This window comes from Beta vulgaris, chromosome 1 (genome assembly GCF_026745355.1).
Source record: "Beta vulgaris subsp. vulgaris cultivar EL10 chromosome 1, EL10.2, whole genome shotgun sequence".
Taxonomy (NCBI): domain Eukaryota; kingdom Viridiplantae; phylum Streptophyta; class Magnoliopsida; order Caryophyllales; family Amaranthaceae; genus Beta; species Beta vulgaris.
This window is the reverse complement of record NC_079202.1, coordinates 46,220,714-46,247,324: the sequence shown is the minus strand read 5'-3', so window position 1 is coordinate 46,247,324 and position 26,611 is coordinate 46,220,714. Positions and strand designations below refer to the sequence as shown.

Genomic DNA, 26,611 nt, shown 5'->3' with positions numbered 1-26,611 from the left:
ATCAAAGGCCTGGTGGAAGTCAAGCTTCAAGACAGCGGTTTTCAAGTTTCTTCTTTTACAAGACTCAATTAATTCACCGGCAATTAGGGCACCATCAAGAATCTAGTGACCCTGATGAAGGAAGACTGGAAGGGACCAACAAGGGATCTTGAACCCATAGCCGATGTAGATAGAATTTCCGTCATATCCGCATCAAAAAGAACATTAGGATTGTGGTGGATAACACCTAAAGCATTGAGGAATTCATCATCTATGTCATCATTTGGATCTTTGAGAATAGGTTCAAGGTTATGGAGTGGAGTGGAGGGCTTAGAATCGGTGGATTGAGTTGCACCCCATCATTGGCATTGATTTGGAACTCGGGTATGGAGCAAATGCATTGGTGGTGGCAACCATGTCGGCATAATGGGGGGAAGAGGGGGTTAAAGATGATTTCCTTGCAAGTGAGGTTGCTATGATCAATGTCCTTAGAAGGAGGAGGCGTGGGTGGGGTGTACTTCTTACCTTTGAAGGGGGGTCTACCTCTACATTGAGGCTTAACAAAGAACCAATGATTGTTTTCATTGTTGTTGGGAGAGGGGGGTTGATGTTGCTTGCTTCAAGCTTGGCTACGACAAACTCGAGGCAAGGTGCGGGTATATTGGGGCAAAGAGCAAGGATATGGCCATTGATACCACAAAGAGGACACAACTCATGGACCCCCTCATAAGAGAGGAAGAATTCAGAAGACTCGTATTCGAAAAATCATGGTGATAGAGCGGGAAACGGGCTTGGTACTGTTGATATTCAAACAAACACGGGCGTCAGACATGAAAGTAGAAGAGGAGATAAGAGAGATTGCACGAAAGGTTAGAATGAGATAGAGATTTCGGTGACTATGGTGCATTTGGGTGAAAAAAGGGGGCATTATATAGAACTCAGAGAGGGGGGGAAATCCAGTTAAGAAAAATCACAGTAGAAGGAAAAAATCGAGAAATTGTAAAGCACACTAAAAGAAAGCAAATTAATTTCAACAAGTAACCCAAGAAAACCCAACAACAATAAGCAGACAAGTAATTAATCATGACCCCAACCAGAAAAATTATTAAAGAAATTAAATGAGAGGGTTGCAAAAACTTATCTGGAAGAGTAGAAGAGTAGTTGAATCATTCTTGGCTACAATTTGGATTTGTATTGGCCATATTACTTTGCTTGTGGTGAAAATTAATTCGGGACTTCTTCCAAGAAATCTGGAAAAAAAATCGAAATATTTCCGATTTTTATAAAGTTGGAGCTTCCTCCTATGGGAGAGGATGGTTTGCAATTATTACCTTTAGGGAATTTGTCTTTAATGTCTTGTTTAGTGGTATTAAACAAAAATAAAAAGCAGTTTTGGACTTCGAAAATAAGCAATACTAGGATTGTAAGTAACCATGTAGGTGTAATTATTTTGGATAGGATGGATGCTTTGTCAGATCTGAGGTGCGGGTAGATGGACTCCATGGGAGAAGGGCATAAGGGGCAAGCATGAGAAAGGAGAAGTGCTTTCTTGGGGTTTTTCCCTTTTTTTCCTCTTTTTTTCTCTCTCTACAGAACTTTTGCTTTTTAAGTTTCTCTCTCATCTTTAGGAACTACTGGGATCTATATATACGGTTACTTCATCCTATTTTTTTTGGGCCCCATTTCAGGAATCCGTGGTAAGATGAATTTCCTCTAGGCTGCCCTCGCACAGGGTCACTCACTCAAAAGCCCAACAAGCCCTAACACACACACACCCCAACAACAATATTGAAATTTTACTTCCACCAAGATTTGAACCTTGGTCGTCCATGTGGGAGATAGGAAGTCATACCATTAGACCAAAGGGTCCTTGTTAAGTGACTTCATACTTAATTAAGCACCAAATGTAACTAATTTCACCACTACTAAAATCATGCCTCCGCAACAAAAACAAAGATATCACTTTGCAGAGTATACTACTACTTACGTATACTCTACGTACGGCTTTTAGCTTCCATGCAAATTAACAATTGCAGTGTGCTTTCATGTCATGTCCCATGTAAGTAGACCTGGTTATTGGACGGGTCGGGTCAGGGTCAGTGCGGGTCGGAAGCGGGTCGGGTCATAAGAGGGTCGCCTCATAAAGGGTCGGTAGCAGGTCGGGCCAAATGGTTATGGCGGGTCTGTAAACGAGCAAGAAAAACAAGGAAACAAAAGAGCCAAAAGTAAGTATAAATGAATGTGAATCCGAATATGTAATTGTTTCTACCGAACTTATTTTATTTTTTAAAATTATTGGGTTTCTTTGTTGACCCTATAATGGCCCTATCCAATAATGACCCTGTCCAATAAAAGCCCTGTAAAATTGACCCTAACCCTTTAAGCATTGGGCTACCCTGTCCAATAACCACCTCTACATGTAATGGATGAATTGCTCTTTCTGGCTCTCATCCATAAATTTCAATACATGCCAAAATTCGCTACGTATAAATAAGCTCCGGCCCAATCGCTCAACCGTCAGGCAATTAACAAGGGGTAACTTATACCAAAATCTTTGCTCGCTTGAAACAAAAGATACTTGAAAACTACTAATATATGCTAAAGTAAATGTAGAAACACTAGGTCAAGATCTAATGACATTACTAATTTCATTAAAAAGGACATTATACAACGCTATTTCTTCAATACCATTACAAATCCTATTCTGTACAATGATAGCAGAACAAGTACAAAATCCTATTATGTACACATGACATTTCGTGAGAATTTTCCCTTAAATCTTCCGTGTAAAAAATTCTGCTTAGACTACTAGCTCTATAAATATCTGTTAAACTCCCAAATACTTGTAACTATATGAATACATCATCATCTTACTCCTATGTTTGATGATGGAGCAACATCTTGTCATCATCATTGTCATCATCTTCTAGTTTGTAATCCATCTCAATGTTTCCATCCTCGGGATAAAGCAGCTCTTCTGATTTTGATATCTCGGCCAAAGAGTATTGCCCTTCAAATAAGTTGTCAGCCTCCAGTTGCTGCATCTCAGCCTCTACTAATGCCTGCATCTGGGCCCGCTCCTTATCTCTCGGGTAAGTGCTATATAAGAATGAGTAGATAATGCAGCACAAGGCTATAGGAATCGCAATTGCAACATAAAGAGCTTTGGCTAATGATGCAGCATTTGCTCGATCTGTTGCGATTTCTTCTGTGATACTGGATCCTTTAGAAACAGGCTTGTAACCATAAACATGCTGAGCTAATATGCCAACAACAGGCGGCGCAAAGGATGAAAGTATTGACTCGAATGATCGATCCAATGCATAGATACTTGTTCTTGATTTTTCAGGAACGATTTCTGCAAAAATTGGACTGAGCACAGCAGTTATAATCTTGCATTACAGCATATATTCAACTATAACAAGTTAACAACCAAATTGCAATATGAAGCCCAAAATTTGATATATGCTCTCTCCTCCTGGGGTTTGGAAAATGTATAGCCAACCACAAGAATACACTCCCAAAAAAAAACAAAGGAAAATGACAAGCATGATTCTCCAAGACTTACTTGTTGGTAGCAGGAGCATTCCAGGATATGAAAAACCCTGTGACGAACATGAGTAAACCATGCATCATAGCAGTAGAAGGGTCATCAGGTAAACCCAACAGAAGCAGACCCGTTAGAGGGATTGCTGACCCAGAGCTTATCTGTGCTAGTATTATCCTACCTGCATTTGGTAAACGCCTTGAAAATTTATCACCTAGCCAACCACCAAACAGGCCCCCAAGTGAACTAGCAACAGTAAATAGCCCAATAAGGAATGCTGTCTTTGTGTGAGAAAAACCAGTGAGTTCCAACCACATGGCTGCAAATGACAAAGCTGACCAAGGGAAGGAACCCATGACACCCTGGGCCACAATAATCTGGAAAGATGGTATTTTTACAACTGATTTTGCTTCGTATACTAATTCTTTGACTTGTGACAAGAATGATTTATTGGTACTCACTACTGTAGTACTCTCATCAGAAAAATGTGGATCTTTGGCATATAAACGGACTAAAATACCCACAATCACACTGATAATTCCAACAATATGGAAAGATATTCTCCACCCTGGGATCCCCATTATTGTCATTGGAGCAATTAAAACTGAACACAGCCCACCCACAATTGAGCCAAGATTGGCCGTCAGCTGCAGCCACCCAAATGCTGTTCCTCGATTGCTGTCATCTGTTGAGTCAGCTACAAGGGACTGAATAGCAGGAGCAACAATTGCAAGCCCTATCCCATTTAGAGCTCTTGAAACTGCCACCTATCCGAAAAATTAATAAGAAGTGATGGAATAGTCATACTGATAGACCAGAGTCACCAGACCCAAAAAGGGAAGGAAAGGGAGAAAAACAAAAAATAGACATTCCAGCGGCAACTTACTAAGGAGCCAAGTGCTTCTTAATTAGGATTATATTTATATATCAAGCTATCAACATGTAAGCATAGGGAAGAGTTGAATATAACAATTCAAGACCACTAATGAATAACACGATAAATATTGCTATTTCATGATGCGAAAGGTATTGTGTCGAACCAGGTACCAACAAGGTAAAATAGCAAGTATAATCTACTACCTTATACAGAGAAGTTGAATAGATAACAAACCCCTGGCCATCCCTGACCCGCCCTGCTCCCCAACTAGCAAAGACTATGAGCACAAATTGTGGGCACCTCAACCAGGAATATTAACAATAAAGAAAACCTCCAAGAATGAAAGACTAATACCACTAGGGACTCGTGCTTTCCTCCATGAATTGCATCACATACACCACCAGGTTCCACCTTACACTAAATTCCATTTGGCATATTTCTGAAAATTTAAGTTAGAAAGCGGATCTCCTCCAACCAGTAAATCCAATTACTTATGCAAACTCGTAGTAGCATGTATTAGCTGCTGTGTCACGACAATGAAAGGGTCACAATTGTGTGCAAGAACTGCAACTCCATATTCTACTAAGGGAGAGATCAATATTAGACCTTCACTTCAATAGAAATGTACAAGACTAATAATGATTGTGCAACAGCCGCCAACAGTGAAACAAACTGTGAATGGCTCAATGATCAACATTGCAAAAGTAGCCCTTAATTTGAGAATTGACATGTAAATTTGCCCTTCTCTGTCTCCTTCCTGTATATCTATTGCTGCAATATACCTATTATACTCACTCAATAGTATGTCCCCCCGGAAAAGCTGTAGCTTATATTTTTCCTATTTTGCCCTCCACTCAACTAATAGTCTAGCAATCTAAGGCAATATCTCTTACATGTTACGTGCTTCCTCACTCTCCTGGCCCCAGCCTTTCTCCCTCTACATACCTTTTTATCTTATTTCCTACACCCATGAATAAATGAAGAATAGGAAAAAAAATTAATACAGCAAAATCTAAAAGTCAGCACCCCTTTCATCAGCTCAATGCTTTAAGATTATTAGAGCACCCTGTGCACACCTGAATACAATTTCTTAACAGCTTTGAGACCTCGATTAACAATTACAGCATCTTAGATTCAACACTCCCATCCGGCCATCACACACACACACACACACTTAGCGACCTTCGACTTTCCACTTGAGAAATGCAAACATTTATGCTAGTGTATTAGATTCTTGTTCTTGCTGCAGCTAGCTCTCGTTCATTAGTATACAATCTATAGGGCATGTTCTCTCTCCATTTTGCCTTGTGATTCATTGTCATATATGTTCAATACAACTCGTCATAAAAGATGAAAAACAACTACTCCGCCTAAAGTTCCCTGGTTCATACAGCAAAAAAAAATATAAAGAACTTCACCCTAACTAAACATTTTGAAGTTCAGCACTGAGAAACTCCTATAACCAACCAACCAACCTCTCTTACTCAAATACAATTATTCAATTAACTCTTCCAAAATTACCTCTTCAAATCTACCAAAACCCATTCAACTAAACCAAACAAGCTGTAAAAAAATTGCATAATCCAGTCCTCAAATGTTGTCCAGTTCTCATAATTAGCTCAAACAAACTACAATCATGAACCACCCACCAATTAGAAATGCATTCTCTCCACCTTAAAAAAATAAGTTACACGACGTAGCACGTCCAAATAAAATATAAAACACAAGGTCTAATCAAGGTTAATTAGGTTCAATCAGGTCTAATAAATTAAGTTCAGGTGATGAGAACGCGCCCTTAATCTATCCAACAACACCAACCCCCACCCCCCTAAAAGTATAAATAGTTGGAAGTACCTGAAAGAAGGTAGACGAACTCCCAACGAGAAAAGTGGCGGCAGCCCAGAGAAAAGCACCAAGAGAAATGACATGGGCCCGATTATGGCGAGCAGAGAGATAAACAGCAAGTGGATAACACGCGGATTGAACAATGGATCGAAGGAGAGTAAGAGAGCCTAGTTTAGTGGGATCAGCGTGAAGTGCTTCACCAACTTCTTTGTAAACTCCAGGTAAAATTGACTCGTCTGCTTTCTCCATTATTCCAGCTAAATTTACTAGCACTAATGTTAGGCTTTCTGCTTTCATTCTTGTGGTCATAATTTATATTCCCTTTTTTGCCTTTAATTGATTGTTATGGTTTTGTGTTTGGGTTTCTTTTATCAGGGAGGAGGGCGGTGAGGGAGGTGAGTGCAGGAGGTTGACTAAATCTGCATTTCTGCTTCCATGTCAAATGGTCAAATATAGAGGACGTCATAAGGTGGAACTTTGCCTGCGGAAGTTCAACTTTCCCTTTGGGTTTGGTCTAAATTCGATTTGGAATAAGATTGATAGGTCGTCACTCGTCAGGACTCGAGTGAAAGCCAGTGGTGTCAAAACAGGTTCTCAAACAAGTTTTAGTTATATCACGGTGAATCAGGTTAGATCTGAATAGGTTAGGATTCTAACAGTCAGTGCCCCAGGTTGTGATTGGTCAAATTTTGTTCAACTGGATCGAACACAATGAATTATGTGATACCGGGTGCCGGACAGGTTTGAACGTTCCATTTACAAGTCGATCCATTCTCAGGTATGATCGTCAGTAGACATTTTTTACCGGGTTTGTGCAAGTCATATTTTGGTTTTATGTACGCTTGAATTGAGTCAAGTGTACTCGGGTTGAATAAGTAATGACCTTAGTTCGATTGTGAAACATCGGGTCCATTCGCTATTGAACGTCAATTCAACTTTTGGTAACTCATGGTCGAGCCATCTTGATTTTGTTATGAATTTTGTAAACGAATCATATTAATAAAAGTATATAGATCGACATATATATACATATGTGTGGGCGATAAATATATGGGTGATAAATAGAGAAAAGCTGCATATATTTTGGGGGTGTGTGTCAGGAAGAGGCAAATCAACTGGCTGAGAGAATACAGATGCCTATTGGTACCCTGCCATTTAGGTACCTTGGAGTCCCTCTAGCATCAAAAAAGCTTAATTTTTCTCAATGTAAACCCCTCATTGATAAGATTACAGCTAGGGCTCAAGGTTGGGTAGCTCATTTGCTATCTTATGCTGGTAGACTTCAGCTGGTAAAAACTATTCTTAGCAGTATGCAAAATTATTGGGGCCAAATATTTCCCTTGCCTAAGAAACTGATAAAGGCAGTTGAAACAATATGTAGGAAATTCCTATGGTCTGGAACAGTGGATACTAGCTCTAAGGCTCATGTGGCTTGGGAATTCTTGCAACAACCAAAGAGTACTGGTGGGCTAAATGTAACTAACATGATACTATGGAACAAAGCAGCAGTGCTGAAAATTCTGTGGGCTCTGTCCTTCAAGCAGGATAAATTGTGGGTTAGATGGGTGAATGCCTACTACATCAAGAGGCAAAACATTGAAAGTGTTACTGTTAGCAGTAACACTTCATAGATACTGAGGAAAATCTTTGAAGCTAGGGAGTTGTTGGTAAGAACAGGAGGATGGGAGACAGTGAGCAATCAATGGAAATTTAGCATCAAGAAAACTTACAAGATCCTCCAAGAAGATTATGAGAATGTGGTATGGAAAAGGTTAGTTTGCAATAACCAAGCTACTCCTAAAAACAAGTTTATATTATGGCTAGCTATGCTCAATAGGCTAGCTACAACAGAAAGAGTGAGTAAGTGGAGCAGGGATGTGAGTCCCCTTTGCAAAATGTGTGACAATGAGATTGAAAATATACATCATCTGTTTTTCAATTGCTCGTACTGTAAAGAAATCTGGTGCAAAGTACTGAGGTACTTGAACACTCAGCCTCAAGTTGATGCTCAGAATGAACTAGAGTTGGTCATTAAAAAAGCATGCAGCACCAAAGATAGAAACAAGGTATATGTTATGATGTACACAGAGACTTTGTATGCCATTTGACTACAGAGAAATGCTAAAGTGTTTAGAGGGTCAGATGTAAATCCCAATCAAACTGTTAGAAGTATAATTTTTAGAATAGCAGTTAGATGTAATGAGAAGCAAAAGCAACTGCTAGTGGTGTAAGTATCAGCTTTGGTGTTTTAGTTGGCATTTGGAGTAGGATGTTACTCTAATGTTGTAGATTGTACCACATTTTTTTTGGTTATCAATAACAACTTTGAATTGCCAAAAAAAAAAATATTGGTGATAACAAAAAACCAATAAAAACACTATATTGATTACCGTGATGTTTAGTGTATACTTTTAGTCAACTTTTATTTCGACTAATCAACTGCATAAAGTCACTCTAATGAGTAAAAGAGTAGAGTGACTCTTCATATGTTTTGATATTATATATTTTAACCAACGACAATAATAATAACGAGTAGAAGATCTCAATTCCAAACTTTATATAAATGATTTATTATTATAAGCATTATGATTGATATATAAGTTTATAAATAGCTATGATGGTAATGAGAATAATTATACTTATAAACATAAAGCAACAATGATAATAGTAAATATACAAATAATAACAGTAATAGTAACAAGAAAAAGGCTAACAACAAATAGTAATACAAATACGAAGAGGAATACTAACAATGATAATAACAATAACAATAAAATACTAATAGTAATATTAGAAACAATACTAATAATAGCAATAACAATAACAAACATAAATGGTATATATGTATTATGTTGTGACTATATTATATATAATTAGTTATAAACAAACTATTTGTCAATATGTTTAATCATTTTAATATAAGATTGGTATCAAAATAATTGTAAAACCAATCTAATACTGTATTGATTATAAATTAGTATAAGGACTCTTAATATGTTATAATACTATAACAAATGATAATCATACATTCATATGTTTACAATGACGGTTCATATGAGGCCTAAGTGATTATAGCGAGGTTTCATATGTTGCACAATACTAATAATGATAAATTATATCCCTAAATCATTATCCCATATAAAAGTTAACCATAACTTATTAAAAAGTAACATCAAAAAGTTAAATGTCAACAAGTACTTACTAGTTACTAAATAGTAACTTGTTAACAATCATATATATAGATAGTTTCATGCTAGTATAAGATTAACAACCATGATACTCCCTAGGGGTGTTCGCAGTTTGGGTTGGTGCGGTTTGGGATGTAACCCAACCCAAACTGCAAATATATGGTTTGACATTTTCTCAACACTAACAGCACAACACTTTTGCCCAAACCAACCCAAACCCAACTGCAAAAATCGATTTGATGCGGTTTGGTTTGCGGTTTAACCATTTTTTCCTCCGCAACATTAATTTTGTAATCTAAGAGTAAAAAAAAATTTTTTTTAAGAGTCCGAATAAATATGAAGTTGACTTTATAATTGAACATAAATAATAATTTATCAGAAGTGTTAAAGTTTGTTACCTCAAACTTCTTTTTTTCAGTTTTATACTTGTATGCCACCTTGTCAAGTGTATTTAAATTCTTTTTCTAAAAAAACATATAAAATTGCGGTTTGCAGTGTGGTTTTGGTTTACAAAAATTAAAACCCAACCCAAATCGCAAACCGCGGTTTGCTTGAAATCATAACTCAAATCGCAAACCAACCTAAACTGCGAAAAAACGGTTTGGGTTGCGGTTTGGTGCGGTCCAGACCGCACTCTGAACAGCCCTAATACTCTCTTGTCTTTATAAGTTATATGATTATTTAAGTTAATTGTTTTTATGTTATACTATAGTTTAATACTAGTATATTATTTATGGTATTCTCTTAACTTTGTATATATATGTGACTATCATTAAGCTTAAATATATTAGTACGATAATAATATTGGAACCATTCTAGCTAATACGTGATTGATTTTTAACGAATATGAGGAGTATCGACTCTTAATATGCTCTAATAGTATAACTACATATAATATAATGAGAATTATAAATTAACTACGAATATACGATCAATTACTGGATTTATATAAAATATAAATGACTCAATTTTACGATTCAAAATAATAATAATAAAATAACATGATAATAATAATAACAATAATAATAATAATAATAATAATAATAATAATAATAATAATAATGATATTATATCGTTAATTGGTTATTCAATAAATTTTTTGCCATAATCCATAAATATTATCATTTCTCAAATCTCATTGGCCAAAAAACAAACACATGGATCCTAAATTTTAGCCTTTGATTTGTAAAAGTGAAAAAACCTTGTTGATCCAATGGCCTAAAATGATCCAATCTCCCCTTCATTTTCAGAAACCCCGATCTCTCCTCTTTTTCTATCATAACTGTTAGCTCTAAACCAACGGTTTGAAACAACCTCAAAGAACCCCCCTATAAAAACCAAACCCTAAAATGAAACCCTAAACCTAACTCTCATTTCAGACTTCTCTCATCTCAATTCTAATTTCTTTCACAACGGCGCCTCTAACAGTCTAACTCTTCAATTCTTCATCCCTTCACTCTCTTCTCTCTCTCATCAGCGACGCCTCTCAAGTCTCATCTCATTATTTCTCAGTCTTCAATTCTCTATTCTTTCATTCTCTCTCGTCAGCGACGCCTCTCACTTCTTCATTCCTTCACTCTCTTTCCAGAAAACACATAGATCTCGTCGGGAAGCATTTTCTGTTCTTGAGTTCTCACTGGTTTCGTCTCTCTCTCGTCGAAAATGTAAAGAACTCGCGGCAAACGTAAAGATCTCTCCGGAAAGCGTAAATATCTCGCCAAAAAGCATAAAGACTTGCCGAATAGCATAAAGATGTCGCTGGAAAACACAATAATCTCGCCGGTGTTTCTCTCTCTCTCCTCGATCGACTGTTTTTCTGAGGTTTGCTTAATTTCCTTTTTTTTATCTTTTTTATTTTATGTAAGATGTCTGATATTTTATTTCCTTTTTTTTATCTTTTTTATTTTAGGTAAGATGTCTGATTTTTGTCATTTTCTTTTCTTGATCTTTTTTTATTTTATGTAAGATGAACTTCTTTTGGTTTTTTTTTTAATTCAAGTTTCGGTTCATGTGAAATTGATAAATATAAAATTTTAGTTTGTTTTATGTAATGATGCTGATGTTTTTGTTTGAGTTTCGAATGTGATGATGAACTTTTGTTGGTTTTCTTTTGATTTCGACTTTTGATTTCGAGTTTCGATTCATGTAAATTGTTTAATGTCTTTTTTTATTTGTTTTATGTAATATGCTGATTTTTTTTGTTTGAGTTTCGAATGTGATGATGAACTTTTGTGGGTTTTTTTTTATTTCGAGTTTAGATTCATGTGAAGTTGTTTAATATCTTTGTTTATTTGTTTTGTTTTATGTAATATGTTGATTTTTTTGTTTGAGTTTCGAATGTGATGATGAAATTTTGTTGGTTTTTTATTTTATTTCGAGTTTCGATTCATGTGAAGTTGTTTAATATCTTTTTTTATTCATTTTGTTTTATGTAATATGTTGATTTTTTTGTTTGAGTTTTGAATGTGATGATGAAATTTTGTTGGTTTTTTTTTTTATTTTGAGTTTAGATTCATGTGAAGTTGTGTAATATCTTTGTTTATTTATTCATCTTCATGTAATATGCTGATTTATTTTGTTTGAGTTTCAAATGTGATGATGAACTTTTGTTGGTTTTTTTTATTTCGAGTTTCGATTCATGTGAAGTTGTTTAATATCTTATTTTTATTTATTTTGTTTTATGTAATATGTAGATTTTTTTGTTTGAGTTTCGAATGTGATGATGAACTTTTGTTAGTTTTTTTTTTTAATTTCGAGTTTAGATTCATGTGAAGTTATTTAATATATTTTGTTTTACGTAAGATGCTGATTTTTTTGTTTTGAGTTTTGAATATGATGATGAACATGGGCTGTTTTTTTTAGTTACAAGTTTTGAATATGATGATGAACATGGGCATTTTTTTAGTTACGAGTTTTGATTCATGTGAATATGTTGAATATGTTCTTTCAAAATCGAGTCTGAAAATTTTCGATTCTGCTATGTGCAGAATGAAGGTGATTTTATTTTTTTCTCCTAACCCTTAAACCATTTTTAAATTTTAGTTATAAATGGAGGACATTGATATTGTTGTTTCTAACAATGCGTCAATTGTTCAATCAAATTCTACTGCTACTACTACTGGTGATGATGTTGTTTCTGCTCCTCTGCCTGATCTTTCACTATCTGGTAAACGCACTTCTGCTGTTTGGAAGCATTTTGTTTTATACAAAGCTGAGGGTAAGATATATTCTACTTGCATTCACGGTAAAAGTGTCATTTGCGTGCTGAAAGTGATAGAGGTACCACTAATCAAAGTAGACATTTGTCTACATTGATTCTTATTTATTAAGTGTTAGAGGTAATGATGCTGGAAAGATTTTTTTGTCAAAAAATCTTTTGTTGTATGTTTGCCGAAGCCAAAATGGTCCATGTTTATCCTTTACTTATTGTTGAACATGTTAGGACTAGGGCTTTGTTGTCTTATGTGGATCCTAGAGTAAAACACATAACTAGGAATACGATGCTTAAGATTTGTGTTAATGAGTTTGAGACTATGAAAAAAAGTGTGAGTGGTTTGTTGATGAATTTGGCTTGTAGAATATGTTTTACACTAGTGGAAAAAACATCAAGTGCTCCGGTTAAAAACCGTACAAGTGCTCCGTATTTGACCCGTAGCAGATGTCATACGAGCACTTGAGCATTTATCAAGTGCTCCGGTTGAAAATCGGAGCACTTAGATTCACAAGTGCTCCGGTTGTATTAAAAACCGGAGCACTTGTGAATATTATATGCTCAAAATAATTCAAGTGCTCCGGTTGATAAGAAAACCGGAGCACTTGTGAATCAAGTGCTCCGGTTTTTTCTTATCAACCGGAGCACTTGGCTATTTTTTTTTTTAAAAAAAAAACCACTGCTACTGCCAGCATGCAAGCTAGCAGCAGCCAGTAGCCATCCTCCCATCACTCCTTGTAACAACGACAATTCCATCCTATTAGTAACAAACGACTAAATCAATATCCAACAGTCGGTACCTTCTATCTTAGGTACTTACATATTAGCTGCCACCTTGGTATAAAAAATTCCTTCAAAGAATTACCAAGGTATCAAGTATAATTGGCCCAGGCTTAAGTATGGAATCAGAACCTGTACGACAAGCCTAAAACTTCAATCAAAACTATTTGAGCTTTAACCCAAATAACATTGAAAACAAACACGCTTCTAATCACCAAAATTACGAATACATAATTGAAAGGGATGGGGCAAAATTCTAAAATCCGTAAATGTACCCTCTTTTCCCAAAAAAATTCAAGCTGCATATATAGAGAACCAAAACCTTCTGTATCATCTCTCTCGACTGTTGTTGACTACAAGAAAAGAAACAAGATTTACTTAGCAGATGCAGCCACCTTCTTTGAACCCTCTCCGGCTTTCTTGTCTGAATCAGCAGCCTTTCGCTTGTCCTTCCTTTCTCGCTTCTTTAGAGAAGTCATATGAGCTTTGAGAATGGTGGCATATGATGCTTGAAAGCGCTGGTGTTTCTTAGGACCCACCTGACAGAAAATTAAAGTTGAAAATTTTGTAAAAACATATGAAAGGTTATGGAAGAAGGATTACAAGTCTACTCCAGCACCGAAGCTTCTTTAAGGACAACTCATGTTGTATACATAACATTAAAAGCATAACTATTAGAAATTCATATTTTTCATCTTTACTTCTCAACCAGCATGCAAGCATAACTATTAGAAGGACCATTGGGGTTCTTCTTTACTCCAATGATCTCAAGATTAAAAGAACATTTCAGTTCAGGATGAGTGACATTAGCCTTGGTGAACCGCAAACCTGATGGACGGATAAACCGTTCATACTTTGGAGGTTTTCAAGTGACGCAAATACGGAAAGAAATGGGTAGGTCAAATATCCTCTTCAGTGAAGCCCTTTCCTTTTAATGAATGACGCAAAGTCGCAAACCATGAGTGTACAATAAAAAGTTGTTTAAGTGTGGAAACAAATAAGTCAATGCCAAGCTGCAATAAGAAAAACATGTGTACATCTTCTCAAACAATTATTAACCATTACTTTGCATGTCCACTATCTTATGCAAATCATTGGCAAGGCTAGGTATGGCATCGAGATTCAATCAGACTAGTTTAAACACTCACACGTCAGCCTAGACCAGCACAAAACCTGAGAACTAAGATGCTAAATGAAAATATTCTGCAGTATAACACAAACCTTAAATTTGCTTTTATCAGATGATTGCACACGGCAGACAAGTCCACCCAGCGCGTCCTTCAGTTATTGTGACAGAATAAATATGGGCAGATTGTTTTTCTACCTGTAAACCAAGTTGGAATTGAAGAGGCCATTTTTTTAAAAGTCTAATAGAGAGATTATTGACATACACTTGAATTTTACCTTTCTAAATAGAGGCTGGCCTAGTGTAAGAGGTGAGACAGATACTCTACCATTTAATGCCTCTTCCAACACTGTTGCTGAGACTGTGGTCTTTATGGGCACACCAAGTTTGCTGTCCCAAAAAAAGACCATAACCAGGATTTAAAAGACACAGATAAATAGCATAATTCCGGTACCAAAGTATATTATGATTCATGGAAAAAAAATGCACAAAATCCAAACAAGGAGGACAATGGTGACCTAAATAGTGCTGCAAACATTGTATTTACAGTTCCCAAACTTGAAAGATCCAGCTCAAGTTCTTGACTTTCTGAATCAACAGCCTAGTTTGCAAATAAAAAATATTCAGCCAGCTGGAAGAGATATGAATTGGGAAACCAGAGCCCAGAATATATAGTTGTAATTACTTATGATGATCTTTGGACTTCCATGAATGATAGCTATATGGTACTTACAGCTCATTTTGTTAATAAGTATTGGATACTACGTTCTAAAATACTTGTGTTTCGGTCTCGTCCTCAACCCCATATCGGTTTAGAATTGAGTAGATTTTTTCTGGATTTGCTTCAGGAATGGGGCCTTAAAGATAAGGTTTTTACATTGACTTGTGATAATGCTAGTTCTAAATATTATGATTTCTGAAATTGTTAATGATTTGAACAAAGTCAATCCTTTGGTTTGTAGTGGTAAGTTTTTTCATATTTGATGTTCGACACATATTTTAAATTTAGTCGTACAAAGTGGTATGTCTATGATTGATGAGAGTGTTAAAAAGTTGCATGTAATTGTTACTTAAATTGGTTTAAATTTGGCTAGACTTCAATGATTTGATGATTGTGTTAAATATGTTATACTAGATTTTGTGGTAAGTTGATTTCTGATGTTTGTACTCGTTGGAACTCCACTTATCTAATGCTTCATCATTGTTTGGAAGGAAGGGAAGCTATTAATAGGTTTGTTAGATTTGAGCCAAGGTTTAAATTGATGTTGAATTTGCTGAATGGGAATCATACAAAATCTTTGTGATTTTTTGGAACCTTTTTATGATAACTGTGTTGTTTTCTGGTTCTGAATACCCAACCGCCAACGTGTATTTTTCTAATATTGCCATAATTGAGAATTTGATTGTTAATGCTCATGATCATGCATATAGTTGCATTAAGGGTATGGTTGAACCTATGTATGAAAAGTTTTAACAAGTATTGTGAGGATTATTCTCCTATTCTTTGTGTTGTTGTCATGCTTGATCCACACTTTAAAAAATAGTTTGTTAGTGATTTATATGGTAGTTTATATGCTGATTTCGGGCGTGAAAAACGTGTTAAATCTGTTGTTGATCATTTTACCGAATTGTATACATATTATTCTCAAACTTATCAATCTTCTTCTAGTGGTTCTTTGAGTTTTGGGCAAAGTAATGTGAATCCTTGTCTATTTGGTCTAAGATCTACCCTTCGTCCTTATAAGAAAATAAACCTTGCTAAAGAGTATGGTCGTGTTGATAGCCCTAGTGTTGGTGCTTCTAGTGTTCAAGGTGTAACTTCTGAAATTAATGCATACTTTAATGCCCCCCTTGTTTGTTTTGTTAGTGATGCTGATTTTGATGTTCTTTCATATTGGCGTGATCATATTTTCCTGTTTTTGCTCGTATGGCTACAGACATTTTAGCTATCCCTATAACCTCTGTTGCATCTGAATCCTCCTTTAGCATGGGAGGTAGAATTTTGACTAAGTATCGTTCGCGTTTGTTGCCTAAGAATGTTGAAGCTTTAGTTACTTGTCAAAATTGGCTTTCTGATTATTCCCCAATTGAGGATGAAGGAACTCTTGATGTTGGAGTTCTAGGTGAACCTAGTGATATTGACTTTGATTCTTTTCCGTGATTAATTTGCTCTCTTTTTTGTTGATGCCCATGTTATGTTGCTTTGATTGTGGTGATTGTTGTGGTGCTTGTAGGATCGTGGTGTACTTTCGGGATGGTGCTACTTTGCTGGTTTGATATATTGGTATTATCTTTGACAAAATTTGACCCGTATTTTAGACTATCAACTCCAAAACTATTTATGTATTTGTTGCCCCTAGCTTTGTGTGGCGGCGCTTTTTCTAGATATGTATAATTAAGAATATGATACACATTTGAGAGCCAAAGACATTTTATATGAGCTTAGGAATTGTCGCCTGCCCACGGTTGCTTTGTGGCTCGTTTACATTTTTATATTTTGTGATGTTGATGGAGTCAAGTGCTCGATGATGAGTCTTTTGGTAACAATCTCTTAAAACTTGTTATAAGATATGAGAGCCCAAAAAATTTAATTTTTTTTATTATTGTGGTCATGTCCTGCTGTTGCTTGTTGGATGCTGCTGCGTTTGTTGGATGATGTTGCTTGTTGGATGCTGCTGCTTGTGGCCTGTTGCTGCATTTGTTGGATGCTGCTGTTGTTTCCTGCTTGCTTCGTTGATAGTAATTATGTAGCTGGAAGTAGCAGATACTATGTGCTTGTTTCGTTGACAGTAATTTATATAGGCAATGAAAATTCCCATGATTTTCTCATTTAGCAAGTTGTTTGGTTGACAGGAGGTTAAAAAAATGGTTTCAATGGAAATTCCTTGGTAAATTGAAATTCTTACTCACTCCCCCTTGGTTAACCAGAATTCCCACATGAATTGCAACTTCCTTGATGTCAAACAACCAAATTTAGGCTATTTCCTAGAAATTACATAAGGGAATTAATTTCCTAGGAAATGAAACTTTCTACAAGAATTATATTCTCATGTATACCAAACGAGCACTATATTTGGTTTCGAGTACCAATAGTGGGATAACTTATAACTAATACGAATTCAATAGAACGATAACATACTTCCACATAATAAATCAAAGTAGTGAGTTTATATAAGTTCAACTAAATATAAAGAAAGTAATGGTTTTGTTTCCCTTTTTATTTCACGTATTCAATCTAAACTCAGTTTAATCGAGCACCCTGACTAATTTCGGTTCTATAAAGTTGAGAGCACAACTGGTTTGTACTTGCTTCCAATTTTTGTACCCCAAATGAAAACCAACGTAGACGGCTTCACATATAAAATGATCATTAATTGCTAATAGTCTCGAGTCCAATATCGAATACCCTACTACATATCTCACCCCTAGTGTAATATATTGGACTGGATTGGACTTTGTCAAATCCAAATCCAGTCCATAGGTTTTCGGACTCGGGAAGTTGAGTCCAATTTCGATCCAAATATTTTTTGAGTCCAGTCCAGTCCAGTCCAGTAATTTTTTCTTGAGTCCGAACCCAGTACAGTCCAGTCCGATTATTATATTATTTTCCCCTCCGTTTTAGATCCAATGGTTCACGACGTTTTCTCATAGTTGAATTTGAAAAATTAAGCTCAGTATATCCATTCCATAAAATAAATCACATACATGTTTTTATTATATATATATATACATCATATATAAATATTAAATATATATTATATGTAAAAATATTTTTGGATTGGACTAGACTTATTGGACTCCAAATGGGTGAGTTTAAATCCAGTCCGAAAATATTTGGGCTCGAAAATTTGAGTCCGAGTCCAATCCAGATAATTTTCAGTCTCGTCCAATCCGACAAGTTTGGACTGGACTGGACTAGACTGGACTGGACTGGATTGGACTCTGGACTTTTCACAGTCCGCTTACACCTTACCCCTAATCACACAATTCGTAAGCTCCATTACTATGACTAGGATGCATTCAATCAATCAGCGTGAAAATTAGGTAATACATTAATGAATTATTAATGTTGTACTACACTCTTGATACCATAATGATTAATATTAATAATGTAGCATATATTACATTACCAATCACCTGATAGATATATATTAATGCGATTCTCGACTTACTTTTAGTTATCGCTCCTAATGGACATGTGTACCACACATATACCATGTTGATATGTTTCAAAATCATCATTTATCATCAAAAATATTAAGTCACACATCACTTGAGCTAAGAGCTGAATATTCCAATAACATTTGACAACTTTTCAACAAACTAATCGACGAGCAAGCAACAAAAACTTAAAGGCCTTGCATCGCAGATTTTTGAGGGTTAGGGTTAGTGGGAGGCCAGAATTGCCAAAGATCAATCTTCAAATATAGTAACCCTGCGAGATTCATGAGTACATGACATGGTATGAAGTATCTTGCAAATCTAAATTGTTTAACATTCTTTGTATATTATATTGTTCTTCTACACATTATTATCCGATCTCCACAAACCAATTTTTTTATGCACAGTATGTTGAAAAATGAGTTTAAAAATAGCTTAGAGTGAAATTTGCTTTTATACTAACATTATTGAGGTAAATTCATAGAAGTCGTGAATTTGGATACATGTAAAGTATGATTTCCATTATTTCATTAAATACACAAGTTTTGTTAAAATTTGAAATTGAGTCAGGCCAAATGGTGCAATGTTCACTAGTGAACATCGTTGGCAAGTACTTTAAGGTTTATTTTTTGGAGAAAATACCTTTAATCACTTTTTGGCATCTTTAGATGTACAAACATATGTTTTTAGATATTCAACAACAAAATTACATTTGTGCAAATACATTTATTTTTTGGATGTACAAAAAGAATAATGGATGTAAGATACAAAAACCATTATGGATATGCAAATATAGATTTTGAATGTACAAAGGTAATCATGGATGTGCAAATATAATTTTTAGATGTACAAAATATAATATGGATATACTAACGTATATACTTTTTGGGTGTATTGGATGTACAAACTTAATTTTGAATGTACAAAATAAATTATAGATGTGTACAAACAAAGTAATTAAATGTACAAACATACTAATGCATGTAAGATACAAAAACCATTATGAATATGCAAATATAGTTTCTGAATGTACAAAACAAATCATATGGGTGTACAAATAGATTTTTGATATACAATACATAGTATGAATGCACTATAATTTTTCTCAGTAAACATAAAAAGAAAAGGAAAAAGACTAGAAATCGAACATTCACCAGTGAACATTTCGCCATTTACTCCTATTAAAGATCACTTCACTAGCTATGATTCAATTCAAGATGGAGAAGTTAGGCTCGACAATGGTGAGATACATAGTGTTGCTGGAGTTGGGACAGTGAAGGTAAGAACGTTTGATGCTACAGTGATTTGAAATTTAACCTTATTACTTTGGGTGATCTTGATGTTGAAGTCTACAATTGTGTTCATGATAATTGTGTGGCAATAATTTCTAGAGGCATTCCGGTTGTTAAGAGAGTTGGGTCAATTTATAAGCTAGTTAATTGGATCTACTATTTATGAGACTGGTTCATATGTTGTATCATGTTTAGATGTTAAGAGTGTTAGAAGTAATGTGATAAATTCAGTTATTATACAAATAAATTGCATCCCCTCTTAACACCTAATGATTAAACATATCGTCGTTCTACTTGGTTCGAACTGAAGAAGAACAATCAAAAGCCTAAATCCAAAACTTTTTTGAGTCAAAATATGTTCTAAAACAAGACCCAATTCAAAAGCTCAATTAATAATCCATGATAATAAATTATTTTCTTAAAATCAGATTTTATAATTTTAATTCATTTAAGATAAAATACAAGTACGTTCAAATTTAAAAAAGTGCAGCAGCTGCATGACCTTGTGTTTGACGCAAGCCTATGTGTCAAAGCTTACCAGAATAAGTTTACAAAGTCAAGGTATCGTAAAAAGAGTTATGCTGATGCAGGAAGCATGCGACAGGTGCAAGAAGCCATGTGCTAGATGCACGAGGCTTGCGTTAGGTGCAGTTTTGATGTTATTCGCGGCTCGTTTTTTCGAAGCCTGATTGAATTTTTCACTATAAATATCTCGACATTTTTCAGGATTTTGAAGAAGCATTTTTATCAATATTATTTCAACATATATTAAACTAAAAAAAACTCTCAAAATCTCTCTACAAACTATTTTCAAACTGATCAAACACATTCAACTACAAGAACTTTTATTCAAATTCTTCCTTGTTCAAGGCTAAAGATTGATTTCTCTGACGTCTGTACAGTAAGACTTAGGCGATAAACTGATTCCTAATGGTCAATTCTAAACTAATTCATTTTATACTAATAATTTTATATTCATGGTGTACGGATTTAATTCATAAACATATGCAATCTTGTAAATAGAGTTGTACATTCTCTCTAATCTCTCTTCTCATTTTATATTCATAATTATTTACATGTCTTCAATAATTAATTATGTCTTCTTAATTGCAATTGCCTAATAACTAATGTATTATTGTTTTCTAATTCAGACATGTAATTTAGATAAATCATGCATAATAAGATATTTTGTACAACCGATTTAGATACCTATTAATCTTATGGTTTGGTTAAATGATTACCAAAATTAGATCTTATCTGTAGAGAAAATGACTTTTATTTAATGTTTGTTTATTTATGTAACTAATCGAATTATGTACATAAATTTTGAATGTTTTCATTAAATAATGTAAGGAAACTCACCAACGAACTCAAAATCTCTTCCTTTTTATTTTGTTAGTCTTCCCTAAAAATTCACCGATCTAGGTACCTATTAATCTTGTGATTTAATTAAATGATCACCAAAATTAGATCTTATATGTTGAGAAAATGACTTTTAACATGACTGTCTATTTATGCATTTACTCGAATGATGTGCATATATGTAAATATTTTCATTGAATAAAGTAAGAAAATTAACCCCAAACTCAAAATCTCTTCCTTTTTTGTTTTATTAGTTTTTCCTAAAAATTAATTGGAAACTTTTTCCGAGCCAAAAAATAACAAAACTGTGTGAGTTAAAACATGATAATCACATGCCTACCATTATCTCTCTAGTTCGTCATGCTAGCGATTATATTATGGGGTTTAGTGATCGGAGTGCACAAGTGTTGAGTAACAGCGTGTCGGTTCACAATTCCAAAAATTATACCCGTTAGGTTGCCTAATTGTGTCTTGGGTTTAAGTTAAAACTAGTTTTTAGACCCGGGCTACACCCCAGGTAATTATATCTTTTATTTATTAATATTTTACTTTGAAATATTAACATCAAGTATCACTTGGTTTAGTGGTTTAAGACATTAATATATGTGCTTGTGATCTCGGGATCGAATCTTACATAATGCATTTTTTATTTTTTTTAGTGTATGTGGATTACATAGCATAAAATTCTCCAAGCGAAGGCGCCACGTGGCATCGTTTCGTGCTTAGGAACGCCTTTTAATACATTAGTATAGATTCCTTATGTTGAGGTGGAGCCCAAGTTGGATTCTATTAGAGGAGGCAAGAGGTGATTCATGGTGTCCACTATATCAATGATGGATTTTAGGAAGTTCGATCCAAGGTGGAGTTTGTTGGGTTGTGTCTCGAATTTGAAAATTGGTAGTACATGGTTTCTCAAGTAGTTCATGTGTTGGTTCATGTATTGTTTCCTTTTGTCTGCATAGTTTTGTGGCAATTTGTTGGCTTACAGAGTAATTAATTTCTTGTGCTTCAAGTGTTGGTATTGGTAAGCCAAAGGAATTATTTAGCAATTAGATTTTTAATGTTGGATGGTTTGTTTTTTTAACATAGGAAACAATCCCTATTCGATGCTATTATAGGTATTGTCCCTACATAATAGCTTTTAATTATAAGTTGTAATCACTAGTATGAGAATAAGTTTATTTTGGCTCTAAGTTTTATTGAGAATGAGATAGATCAAGTGAAATTAATTAGAGTTGAAAGAGTACTTTAATTTGCGAGCATACTTTATTCTTGAGAACTCGTGTGTGTGTGTGTGATAGATCAAGTGAAAGTAGTTAGAGTTGAAAGAGTATTTTAATTTGCGAGCATACTTTATTCTTGAGAACTCGTGTATGTGCGATAGATCAAGTGAAAGTATTAGAGTTGAAAGTGTACCTTAATTTGCGAGCATACTTTTGCGAGCTTATTCTTGAGAACTCATGTGTGTGTGATAGATCAAGTGAAATTAGTTAGAGTCGAAAGTTTACTCTAATTTGTGAGCATACTTTATTCTTGAGAACTTGTGTATGTGTGTAATTCCCTTATTAATTTTCTTGTCAATTCCCTTGTTGATTTTCTCTTTCTTTATTAGTGGATTTATTAACTTCCTAGGCCATGTATTTTGTGTTTTTTCTCCTATATAGTGTTGTTTGTTTTATTTTCAATATACGATATATTAGTGTTGTCTAATTTGCAATTGAATCCTAGGAATAAGAAGGAATACTATTTGAAATTAAAGATAATATTCCTATCAAGTGGTATCAAAGCTTTGGGGTGTATGGTTGTGTTAGGTTATTATGACAACTTTCAAGTTTGATATTGGAAAATTGAATAAATATGTGAATTTTGCTTTGTGGAAACTTAAGATGCGTGTTATCTTAATCCTTTAAGGCTAATAGAAAGCATTGATTGGGAAGAGAAAGAAACCTGCATTTATGACTGATTATCAGGTCGACTATCTAGATCTAAAGGCTTTTATCTACTATTCAGTTATGCTTGTCGGATAAAGTATTGTGAGAGGTAGCAAAGGAATAAACAACTGATGGCATGGGTTGTGGGCTTGTGACTAAAAATGGAGTCGATGTATATGAGAAAGAGTGTCACTAATGATTGTTGTTGAGGAGCAACCTTCGTGATTCAAAGCTAAGAAACTAAAGCACATGTTGATGAATTTTGCTCAATTGTTATGGATTTACGCAATATAGATGTTGAGTTTCATGATGAAAATTTGGTGATTAACCTTTTATGTTCACTACCCCTTCATACAATCATGTTAGAGAAACATTATTTAATGGTCGTGATAAGATTAGTTTTGAGGACATTAAGGATGTCTTACTGCAACGTGAATTAATTAAAGAACAATTGGTTGAGAAAGATTAAAATCCTGGAGTTAATGAAGAACTTGTTGCAAAAGATAGTTACGCTCTTGTTGAGTCATCTAATTCATTACATAAATTCATCACATAATTAAGGATTTGGTGTGCAATTATTGTTGGAAGAAAGGACATATTCAGAGAAACTATTCCAAATTGAAAAATAAGAAGCATTAAGAGACGCAACAAAGTAAGGGTAAAAGAGGTCAAGAGAAGGATTCCACACATGTTGATGTGCAACTTTTTTTCTAAGGGTAGGAGAAGCCCTAGCAAGTTGGGGGGGGGGGGTTAAAGGAAAATCTAATATTACTAGGGATGAAACTCGATCTGGGCACCTATGCGATTGAAGGTGATACCTATACTATTAGACTTAATGACTATGACGAAGATGATGTTAGTTTGGTGGTAGACGTTGTACCTAATCCCAATGCAAGTGGATTATTGATTCTAGAATTCTTCTAATGTTTGTCAAATGACATTTAGTCTTTTTCTTTGAAATTTACATTTTGCAAGTCTAAATAACTGTTGAGGAAGATTTTATATAATATTCTTATGTCTTTCTCATCCAAGAAAAATTAATATTAAGAACAATGCCCCTTATGATTTTTTGGATGACGAATATATGTCACAAAGACTGATCAAGTCATGGCCTTCTACTCATGTTTGGATGATCTAATTTGGGTTATTTCATGACTATTGCAATTTGGATCAACCCATAATCTAAATCATGGAATAAGTAAAGGTGGGGACCACATGCACAACGTATACTTCGGCATTTGTAATTGAAATATTTTTAATACTACAAAGAAAAAAAAATACCAACAATCATATTTTTTTTATTTTGAGATCTATAAGTATACATCCATTTTGCTATATTTTGACACACTTCTAACAATATTTATTTTCACTCTAAATTTTATATGCTTGAATTTTTATTTCAGGATGACGTTCTTTTTTTTCCTAGATATGAGTAAGTGCATTAATCAAAACGGGTCATGAGATACGATTAACTTTTGTAAGATAAAAGAGAAAATGATGATGAGAAAGAGTGATGAATCATGTTTTTTTAGAGTATGAGTAGAGGTGGTAAAATTTTACACGACTTGCCAACCCAACCCGACACGAAATTAGCGGGTTTGAGTCAAGATTTTCAATTCGTTTAAGTAAGCGAGTAAACTTGACACGACCAATTTATTAAACGGATTGGGTTATAGTTGAACATTTTAATCCAAATACAACACGACAACCCGTTTAACTACTATTCTATATATCATAAATATTACGGTTTTTTCACCAAATACCCCTGACAATTTTTTTGTTGCACCGTATACCCTTTCAACTTTCTAAATTCACCATATACCCTTCACTTTTCAAAATATACATTCACTTACCCTTAATGACTAACGGCGTTAAACTCCGTTAGTCATTAACCCTTAAACTCCCCTCTAATCCTACTTAACTAACTTAAATCTAACTCTAACACTAACCCTAACCTCTAATCTAGTACCCTAACCCTAACCCTAACCCACCCTAACCCTAACCCACCCTAACCCTAACCAACCCTCTCCAGCACCACCACCTAACCCCACCACCACCTGACCCCCACCAGCCCTCCCTAACGCCACCACCTGACCCCACCACCACCTGACCCCCACCATCCCCCTCCCCCGTAAACCCGCCTCCCCCTCCCCCTCCCTCTCCCCCTGTTCCTACGCACAAAACACACACTCTCTCTCCTCTGTTTTTCGCCGGAAAAACACACACTCTCTTTTCTTTGTTTCACCGGTCAGTTTTTCGAAGGGGAGGGTCTCGCCTCTCTCTCCTCTGTTTCGCCGGTCTGTTTTTCGAAGGGGAGGGTCTCGCCTCTCTTTCCTCTGTTTCGCCGGTCTGTTTTTCGAAGGGAGGGGTCTCGCCTCTCTCTCCTCTGTTTCCCCGGTATGTTTTTCTAAGGGGAGGGGGGGTTCCGCCGGTTCTTTGTTTGAAGGGGAGGGGAGGTTTCGCCGGCTCCTTGTTCGAAGGGGAGGGGGGTTTCGCCGGTTCTTTGTTCGAAGGGGAAGGGGGTCTCGCCGGTCCTTTGTTCGAAGGGGAGGGGGGATGTGGGAAGGGTGGTGGAAAGGGGGGATGTAGGTTGGGGGTGTGGGAAGGGGCAGGCTGGGTGTTGTGGGGAGGGGGATGCGCGACAGCCTGGGGGGTGGGGCGAGAGGGAGGTGCGGCAGGTAGGCTGGTGGTGGGGTCAGGTGGTGGTGGCGCTAAGGAGGGTCAGGTGGTGGTGGCGCTAAGGAGGTGCGACAGGTAGGCTGGTGGTGGGTCAGGTGGTGGCACTGGTTAGGGTTAGGGTGGGTTAGGGTTAGGGGGTGGTGGGTCATGGACTGGGGGTGGGGTGGTGGGTATGGGCTAGTGGGCTTTTAGAGTTAGGTCTTTTTGGTTAGTTAGGTTTAGGGTTGAGGGTTAGTATTAGGGTTTTGGACAGTTAATTAGGATTAAAAGGGAGATTAGGGGTTAATGACTAACGGAAGTTTAACACCGTCAGTCAAAAGGGCAAGTTGATGTATTTTTCGAAAAGTGAGGGGTATATGGTGAATTTTGAAAGTTGAAAGAGTATACGGTGCAAAAAAAAAATTGTCAGGGGTATATGGTGAAAAAACCGTAAATATTATTAGCTAGGCTTGAACTAATTTAAACATTTTTCATATATATGTAAGATTTATTCTTTGATATATTTAAATAAGATATTCGTATATAAGACATGGATTAATATTGTACATTTGTTTAGTTTAGATATATACGGATTGTTGATAAACGAGTTGGATAACCCGTTTAATAAACGGGTTGAGTCAATATTAAATATAT

General features: G+C 35.5%; 1 protein-coding gene and 1 long non-coding RNA gene across 3 annotated transcripts; both read right to left on the bottom strand.

Moving 5' to 3' along the window:
- Nucleotides 1–2,605: 2,605 nt before the first annotated feature.
- Nucleotides 2,606–6,750, bottom strand: LOC104892506 (hypothetical protein). 2 transcript variants are annotated; one of them, XM_010678465.4, is made up of 3 exons: nt 6,258–6,745; nt 3,548–4,293; nt 2,606–3,351 (listed from the first exon to the last, which is right to left on the bottom strand). In XM_010678465.4, exons 1-3 carry the CDS (start codon nt 6,555–6,557, stop codon nt 2,856–2,858), a joined length of 1,542 nt encoding a protein of 513 aa, XP_010676767.1. In that variant the 5' UTR covers nt 6,558–6,745; the 3' UTR covers nt 2,606–2,855. The 2 variants fall into 2 exon arrangements, with proteins under 2 accessions (XP_010676767.1, XP_019104457.1); XM_019248912.3 differs by having other exon boundaries at nt 3,175–3,337; nt 6,258–6,750.
- Nucleotides 6,751–14,334: 7,584 nt separating this feature from the next.
- Nucleotides 14,335–15,156, bottom strand: LOC125499631 (uncharacterized). The gene is made up of 3 exons (XR_007276593.2): nt 15,072–15,156; nt 14,832–14,943; nt 14,335–14,751 (listed from the first exon to the last, which is right to left on the bottom strand). It is a non-coding gene; the product is annotated as an uncharacterized LOC125499631 (long non-coding RNA).
- Between the last annotated feature and the right edge of the window lie 11,455 nt (nt 15,157–26,611).